Source organism: Triticum aestivum, chromosome 1D (genome assembly GCF_018294505.1).
Source record: "Triticum aestivum cultivar Chinese Spring chromosome 1D, IWGSC CS RefSeq v2.1, whole genome shotgun sequence".
Lineage (NCBI taxonomy): Eukaryota > Viridiplantae > Streptophyta > Magnoliopsida > Poales > Poaceae > Triticum > Triticum aestivum.
Genome location: NC_057796.1, coordinates 277,111,211 through 277,119,399, shown reverse-complemented (window position 1 = coordinate 277,119,399; position 8,189 = coordinate 277,111,211). Strand labels below are relative to the sequence as shown.

The following is an 8,189-nucleotide window of genomic DNA, read 5'->3' as shown; positions in this document are numbered from 1 at the left end:
TTGCTGCGTGTGTGGTGGTGGGTGACTTGGAGTACACTGACCTAAAAACGCTTTGCTAGCAGCAGTATACTCTTTGCAGTATGTGCATTATCTTTTGCGTATTCAGATTGCGTCACCCTCTGACCTTTTATTTCCCAATCCTGCCTGTGCCTGGTGCGACGAATGTGGACACCATTTTCCATCGCACCAACCGCAATGCGGCCGGCTTCACTTTTGTCAGCTTCGCAGTCAGACCGGCCGCCCGCACGGCTCTCTGGCAGCCTCGCGTGGTGGTTCATTTCAGAGTTTGATCCTGAAATTTGGTACGTACGTATTGCGCACGTCTGTGTAGAAAGTGGAGCGTGCTTCGTGGAATCATGCATTGTTTGGCACTTGATGAAACACCGCAAAAATTGCGGTACCAGAAACCCAAATTCCGTAGTACGCACCGCAATTTGCTACTACCCCGCAAAGGGTAGCTACCTATGCAGCGTGGCAGCAGGAGCGATCCCTGGATCCGCAGCCCATGCACGCTCGTCGCCAGTCTCCATGTGCCGATCTATCCAACGAAAACCGTCGTGAGAGCACGTGCAGCACTTCGAGCGAGCGAGCGAGCGACCTCGTCGTGGCTTCTGTTTTCGTCCTTTCCGGATCGGATCTCGGCTGATTGACTGATTGATTTCCGTGTAACGGCAGCGTGCGTGTCGCCACACCGCATGGTATCGCCGATGGGATACGTGCAGAGCACCGGAAAGGAAATGAAAGGAAAGGGGATGGAGCCACCAACCCAGCCAGACAGACCCGGAATTCCGTGCCCTGCCCCCCGCCTGCTCGACTCGACTGAATAAACCCCGACCCCAAAAGCAGCAGCCCCGCGATTCCGAATCCATTTTTCCAATCCAGTCACCACTCGCTCGCTCCTCCTCCTCTCCGACGGCGAGGAGACGGAGAGGCCTCGGCAGGGTTGCGGTGATCTCTTCTCCTTCTCGCGGTAAGCGACGCCGCCTTCCTCGTTTCTCACGCCGTGATCGGACGGATTTGCCGACGGTTCGTGCCGCCCTTCCCTCGCCGTGGCATTGACGAATCGTGGCCCCGCCCGTTCGTCGTCCCCGTGCTGTTCGCTGCCGGTCCGTTTGCCGGCGGCGGTGGCCCGCTGATCCACTCCAGTTCCCGATGCCACGCGCTACCCATCCCTGCGTCCGTGGTTCCACTAGGTTCTTCTGGAGCGCGTAGTACTCGGTCCGGGTTGATCCTATGCGACGGCTTAGTTCTCGGGCAGAGGCTTATTTTCTAAGATTTTAGGGGGTTCTAATGAACCAAACTGTGCCCCGCCCTGATAGATTCAAGCCTTCTCTGTTTTGTTTTGTTTTTCAGTTAGATATACAGACCCTTTAACTGCGTATGCAGGGATAAAGATTTATTGCGCTATTAATTACTGCATCTGTTTGCGATTCGAACGTCTAACGATCAATCAACTAAAAAAATAGCTCCATGACTTATCAACCTGTGAGATCATCGTGTTGCTCACGCCAATTATTATCTACAGTATCTTTTACTCACAGTTCTATCCAAATACATTACGTATGTGATCAAGCAATTATCCTGAAAACAAATATGATCCCAGATCCTGCTCACAGTCACTCCCTACATCCCAAAATATAAGATCATTTTTGACACTATGATATTGTTGAAAATGATCTTGCATTTTGGGATGGAGGGAGTATATCCTGGTACATTACATATGATCAAGCAACTATTATGCTCTCAAATCCTGCTCACATGGATCAAAGAAAAGAATGAATCATGATTGAATACAGGATACTGTAATTTGATTGCATTGTATTCAGCAGATGGGGGACATTGCCAAGGACTTGACAGCCGGAACCGTCGGAGGGATCGCCAATCTGGTTGTTGGGCACCCATTTGACACCATCAAGGTCAAGCTCCAGAGCCAGCCCAGCCCTGCTCCAGGCCAGCTTCCTAAGTATGCCGGCGCCTTTGATGCTGTCAAGCAAACGGTTGCGGCCGAAGGGCCCAGGGGACTGTACAAGGGGATGGGGGCTCCTCTTGCTACTGTTGCAGCCTTCAACGCTCTTCTGTTCACTGTGAGGGGCCAGATGGAGACTCTCTTGAGGTCAGAGCCCGGGGCTCCATTGACGATAAAGCAGCAGGTCGTCGCTGGTGCTGGTGCTGGGCTTGCGGTCTCCTTCCTGGCATGCCCAACAGAGCTGATCAAGTGCAGGTACCAAAGTTGCACCGTGCCAATTTTCGTTTAATGTACTTTCATCATCTGATCTAATCTCCACATCATTTGATGAAGTTTGGAGGTTTTGTAGGTGAGATTATAATTTATACGATATAGTCATGATATTCATCATTCTCTGAAGTTGCCCTTTTCTGCACACACTAGATGTCATTCATGTTGCGCTAAAGTCATGATATTCATTTTTCTCTGAAGTTGCCCTTTTCTGCATTCACTAGATGTCATTCATGCTATGTACTTCCTTGCCATGCATTCCATTGTACTGTATCAAAGTTCAGCGTGTTTATCTTGCATTATGTCAACGCATTGCCACTATGGGCCAATGAACAACTCCCTCCGTCCAGAATGACTTGCCGCAGAAATGAATGTATCTAGCCGTATTTTTAGTTGTAGATACATCCATTTCTGCGACAAGTAATTCGTGATAAAGGGAGTATAGGGTTATGGAAAGAAAGCACCTGACTCTGATCAGTTCAATTTCATATATAGGCATTGGCGCCTGTATAACCAAATGGCAATAGGGTGCATAGCTGAAAAACTGAACCGTGTCTCTAGTCAGTAGGAAGTCAATGAAAGAAAGTCCCTGGCAATTGACGTTTGGGTCTACAGTATGCATTCCTCTGTATCACAGTTTATCTGACTTCCCCCCACCATGTGATTCATTGCTGCAGTCCGTTGCTTCTGTCAATTCTAGGGTCACTGAAAAATCCTCTGAAGGATTCATTTCCTAGTGCTCTTAAGGCAAATGCAATAAGACTGCATAGCTAAAAAAACTGATTTATGTGTCTGTCAACTACAAACAATCTCTGTACCTTATTAGCATTTGGATTATCCCCTTTGCAAACTCATCTTGGATAGAGCTGTTGCAGTTCTGCACTTGATTTTGTTTGGCTGGCAATGGGCGCATCCAAAGAATGTATATAGTCGTTTTTGTATTTTCATATGTGTTATTGAAGAAGAGAGGTCTAAGACATAAGACTGCATAGCTAAAAAAAGCTGAATTATGTGTCGATTAACTACAAACAAACTCTGTACCTTATTTGTGTTGTGATTATACCTTTGCAAAACTCATCTTGGATAGATGATGACTTACACTACATTTGGGAGTGATGGAGTGCTGCACTTGATTTTGTTTGACTGGCGCGCATCCAAAGAGTATATATAGTCCTTTTTTTTTGTATTTTCATATGTGTTATTGAAGAGAGGTGCAAGACATACCATACTACAGCTGCTGAGTTATTTGCTGGTATGCAGGTTGCAGGCCCAGAGCTCTTTAGCTGAAGCAGGTGCTGTCTCCGGCGTGGCGCTACCCAAAGGGCCAATGGATGTGGCGAGGCATGTCATGAGGGACGCTGGCATCAAAGGTCTGTTCAAGGGCATTGTCCCAACAATGGGCCGTGAGATCCCCGGCAACGCCATAATGTTCGGCGTGTACGAGGCCGTCAAGCAGTACATGGCTGGTGGTCGGGACACTTCAGGCCTCGGCCAGGGCTCTCTCATCCTCGCCGGGGGCCTCGCCGGAGGAGCCCTGTGGCTCACGGTGTACCCAACCGACGTCGTGAAGAGCGTGATCCAGGTGGACGACTACAAGAAGCCGAGGTACTCGGGGTCGATCGACGCGCTCAAGAAGATCGTCGCGGCCGACGGGGTCAAGGGCCTGTACAAGGGGTTCGGCCCCGCCATGGCACGCAGTGTCCCGGCAAACGCCGCCACCTTCGTGGCCTACGAGATCACGCGGTCGGCCATGGGCTGACTGGCCCAAGGTGCCGGCGCCGCCCTCTCTTCTCCGACGCGGCTGAAGCGGCGTTACACGGAGCAACTGAGAGAGAATTCAGGACCATGGCAAACAAAAGCAAAGAAAGGAAATTAACCATTCTTCTTTGCTGCGGCATTGTTTCCGAGAACCTTGCAATGACTGGCAGCAATGGCAGAATCATTGGTGATAATAAAGGTTGAGCTTTACATGTGCTGTGCATGTGTGTTATGTGTGGAGTGAGCGAGTGTAGTAGTTGGTGATTTGGCTTGTGGTAATGGTTGGCTGGGAGTGGATTGGCCATCCGACGGCGATCCAGTGGTGAGGGAGCGATTGTCTGACGGCGATGTGGGTGCGCCTTTGTGGTTTGTTGGGTTGCAGCGTCTGGTGAGGGGGTGGGTGGGTGGTTCTGGGCTTGCTTGGCATCTGAACCACCTCACCCTTCTTCCTGGCCTGTATTTTTTTGCTGCTGGGTAGTGGTGTGTTCTCTTCTCATCTTTCTTCTTTGTGGAGGGGCGGATTGAGTGCAGCTCCATTTCGCCTCGGAGTCAAAGGTAATTCTCTTCCGTTTTGTCCTGTGAATGCCCGCTCTTCATGTTCATGTGCAGACCGTGGATAGTTGGGTGGGGTTGCAGTTCTTCAGATTCATCGGATGCGATGATCTTTTTAAGTTCTTGCTGAATGTGCCTTGTGATTCTTGAGGCACAGACAAAATCCAAAGCTTTGGTGATCTAGTTGAGACAGGCTGTCCTGTTGCATTGCTGTGCTGACTGCGTATGTGTCAGGATTGCGATGATACGGTTGAAACTTGTCGCGCGTCTGTGGTTTATATATTCTCGGTATTTTTTTTAATGATCATTAGGGGAGAGTGCCCACCTGAATTTCATTTAAAAGTGCCAAAGCCAGAGTTTGACAGCAGTTTTTGGGGGACAGGGGATACAGATAAGTATATTTTTTTCAGTTACTTACACGGAGTAGTTTAGTGTCGTGCTTCTGTGGTTTCGCTCTCGCCAGTGGTTTTGGCATAGAGATTTGTGGCGATGCTGCAAGGCTGCCAGGATGGCGCTGCTGGTCTTTGTGGTTTGACAGGATCTTTTCCCGTCAAACAGTATCGTATCGTATAGGATGCGAACATTGACAGGCTGTTGATGCTCGATTTTCATGCCTTATTATCTCCAAACTTAAACAAATCAGCAAAGCAAAGCATTGAGGAAACTAACCGGGATCCGTCCCAATCCAAACTGTTGTGGGAGCAGATGGGGGACGTGGCCAAGGACCTGGCCGCCGGCACGGTGGGCGGCGCGGCGCAGCTGGTCGTCGGCCACCCGTTCGACACCATCAAGGTGAAGCTGCAGAGCCAGCCCACGCCGCCGCCCGGCCAGCCGCCCAAGTTCGCCGGCGCCATGGACGCCGTCAAGCAGACCATCTCGGCCGAGGGCCCCCGGGGCCTCTACAAGGGCATGGGCGCCCCGCTCGCCACCGTCGCCGCCTTCAACGCCGTGCTCTTCACCGTCCGGGGCCAGATGGAGGCCCTGCTGCGCTCCGAGCCCGGCGCCGCGCTCACCGTCGGCCAGCAGGTCGTCGCCGGCGCTGGGGCCGGCGTCGCCGTCTCCTTCCTCGCCTGCCCCACCGAGCTCATCAAGTGCAGGCTGCAGGCGCAGAGCGCGCTGGCCACAGCCGCTCCTGCCGCCGCCGCCGCAGCCGCTCCCGCGGGCGGCGCGGCTGCCACCGTCACCGCCACGGCCAATGCTGCCGCGGTCAAGTACGGCGGGCCGCTGGACGTGGCGAGGCACGTGCTGCGGTCGGAGGGCGGCGTGCGGGGCCTCTTCAAGGGCCTGGTCCCCACAATGGCGCGCGAGATCCCCGGCAACGCGCTCATGTTCGGCGTCTACGAGGCCACGAAGCAGTTCATTGCCGGCGGGCAGGACACGTCGGAGCTGGGCAGGGGCTCCCTGATCCTCGCCGGCGGGGTCGCGGGGGCGGCGTTCTGGGGGTCCGTGTACCCGACCGACGTGGTGAAGAGCAAGCTCCAGGTGGACGACTTCAAGAACCCAAAGTACTCGGGCTCCATGGACGCGTTCAAGAAGATCCTCGCCGCCGACGGGGCCAGGGGTCTGTACAGGGGGTTCGGGCCGGCCATGGCCCGCAGCGTCCCGGCCAACGGCGCCTGCTTCCTCGCCTACGAGGTGACCAGGTCCCTGCTCTAGGCGGCCAGCGGGCTGCCTTGTTTCTACACATGGATCGCCATTCTTAACTTCGTTCTTGTTCCTCCACTCTGATGATTCAGTTATCGTCGTCCGGACAGTCCTGTCTCTGTAACAGAAAACCAAGCCATGTGTGTGAATCGAACGAAATTTCATTCCTTTTCTTTTTGCGAGAAGGCCAAGGTCATATATTAAAATTAGGAACCCTCTAGCTCGCAACCGTTCGCGAGCTAGGGGTGGCATTTGCAAACTGCCGGGTGACAGTCTTAGTGTTTTTGGATGGCAATTTTTGCACAAAAGCATGGCATTTTGTTTATTTTGGCGCAGTTTTCATCCAGAAACTGCCACCGTCAAATCTTAATTGTGTGGCGTCTGGGACGTTGTTCCTAGCAACCGTTAGTCAGGTAACATTGCCGTAAAATTATTTGACCTTTAAAAAGAAGACCCTAATATCTGGCTGACAGATGCCATGGGAGGTGGTCCTGACGAACGATTCATTTGCCCTGCAAACTAAATCATTCGCTGGGGCAAAAAAAAAAAAAACAACGAACCCCTCCCTCTCCACGACAATAGTTAAGACATCCAGTTGGGCCAAAAAAAAACGTTTTCCTGACACACTACAAAACTAAAAAATTGCTACTTGGACCTCATTTCAAATGGCTAAAAAACAAACAGAAAAAATACATAGCAGCATACTGTTTTGATAGAAATGCCATGACAAACGCAAAATTGTTTGAAAACTCTCATACAGAAAAACTTAGAACACATGAAATTTACAACATGGCATGCCCTAGATGATAAAAATTGGCATGCCATGCTAATTTATGAACTATAAAATTGGCATGGCTGTGAAACAGACATACCAGTGGAATAGACATAGGAAACAACATTTTTTTCATAAATTGACATGCTAGCTACTATGGCTATGCTCTAAGAACATCTAATGGGGACATGCTAGCTACCTAGGAATAGACATAAAATTACCATGGGAAGATGTCGAAAAAAACATTCATTCAAAAGTGACATAGGACTAGACTTGTTGGAAAAAGTTTAACATAAGTCCAGAATCATATATATCAAAAATGAGAAAACTAGTTATAAGTGAAAAGAAAATTGTCCATGATCTTATTATTAAAATTGCCATGCTCTCAAGAATATAAAAATGACATGCTACCTAAATTAAAACTGTCATGGTCTACTTAATAAAATGCCATGGTCTACTTATTAAATTTTTCATGCTCTAAATAAAAATAAAAAATTCCATGCTATCTTGGCATGGTCTACTTAATAAAAATTCCATTGTCAAAATATTTAAATTGCCATGCTATAAAGAAATGAAATTCCATGCTACATAATTTGAATATGCCAAGATCTACTGAATAAAAATGACATGGTCTAATTACTAAAGTTGCTATGATAGGTAGAAAAATCCATAATCTAATTAAATAAAATTGCCATGAACGAAAGAGTAATTATTCCATGCTACCTAAATTGAAACTGACATGGTGTCCTTAATAAAAGTGCCATGGTATATTACCTAAAATGCCAAATGTACCTACAGTAAAATTGCACAAGGCAAAACATTAGGAACAAATTGTTCTCTAAAAAATGCCACGCTCTAAAGAATGTTTCAAACATTGTCGTGTGAAAATATTTCAAAAAACATTCATACTATCTTCAATAAAAAAGAAGATGGGCAAAAAGAAGATATATACACTTTGACATGTGAAGAAACCCCCTCAATAAACAGTGCCATGAAAAAAAGGTTGTCATGATATAAAGAATAATTTTTGCCATGGTTACATGAATTGAAAATCGCCATGGTCTAATTTGAAAGAAAAAATCCATCCTCTAACTAATAAGGATGCCATGGTACCTAAAAAATAAAACTAACATGTTCTCAGTAGTGAACATGCCATGGTCTCATTATTGAAAATGCCATGGTGCCTATATAAAATTTGCACATGGAAAAAAAGCATGAGTCAAAACA

General features: G+C 48.6%; 2 protein-coding genes across 2 annotated transcripts; both read left to right on the top strand.

Moving 5' to 3' along the window:
* The first annotated feature begins 700 nt into the window (after window positions 1-700).
* Window positions 701-4,206, top strand: LOC123181454 (mitochondrial carnitine/acylcarnitine carrier-like protein). The gene is made up of 3 exons (XM_044593710.1): window positions 701-970; window positions 1,830-2,221; window positions 3,497-4,206. The coding sequence occupies exons 2-3, from the start codon at window positions 1,830-1,832 to the stop codon at window positions 3,993-3,995; spliced, it is 891 nt and encodes a 296-aa protein (XP_044449645.1). The 5' UTR covers window positions 701-970; the 3' UTR covers window positions 3,996-4,206.
* A 92-nt stretch (window positions 4,207-4,298) lies between these two features.
* On the top strand, window positions 4,299-6,363 carry LOC123181453 (mitochondrial carnitine/acylcarnitine carrier-like protein). Its single transcript, XM_044593709.1, has 2 exons — window positions 4,299-4,549; window positions 5,252-6,363. The coding sequence occupies exon 2, from the start codon at window positions 5,252-5,254 to the stop codon at window positions 6,200-6,202; it is 951 nt and encodes a 316-aa protein (XP_044449644.1). The 5' UTR covers window positions 4,299-4,549; the 3' UTR covers window positions 6,203-6,363.
* The last annotated feature ends 1,826 nt before the right edge of the window (window positions 6,364-8,189 follow it).

Coding starts and splice junctions, on each gene's coding strand:
- LOC123181454 (XM_044593710.1), top strand. CDS start 1,830: ATGGGGGACATTGCCAAGGACTTGACAGCCGGAACCGTCGGAGGGATC. Junction 2,222..3,496: donor ACAGAGCTGATCAAGTGCAG/GTACCAAAGTTG, acceptor GCTGGTATGCAG/GTTGCAGGCCCAGAGCTCTT.
- LOC123181453 (XM_044593709.1), top strand. CDS start 5,252: ATGGGGGACGTGGCCAAGGACCTGGCCGCCGGCACGGTGGGCGGCGCG.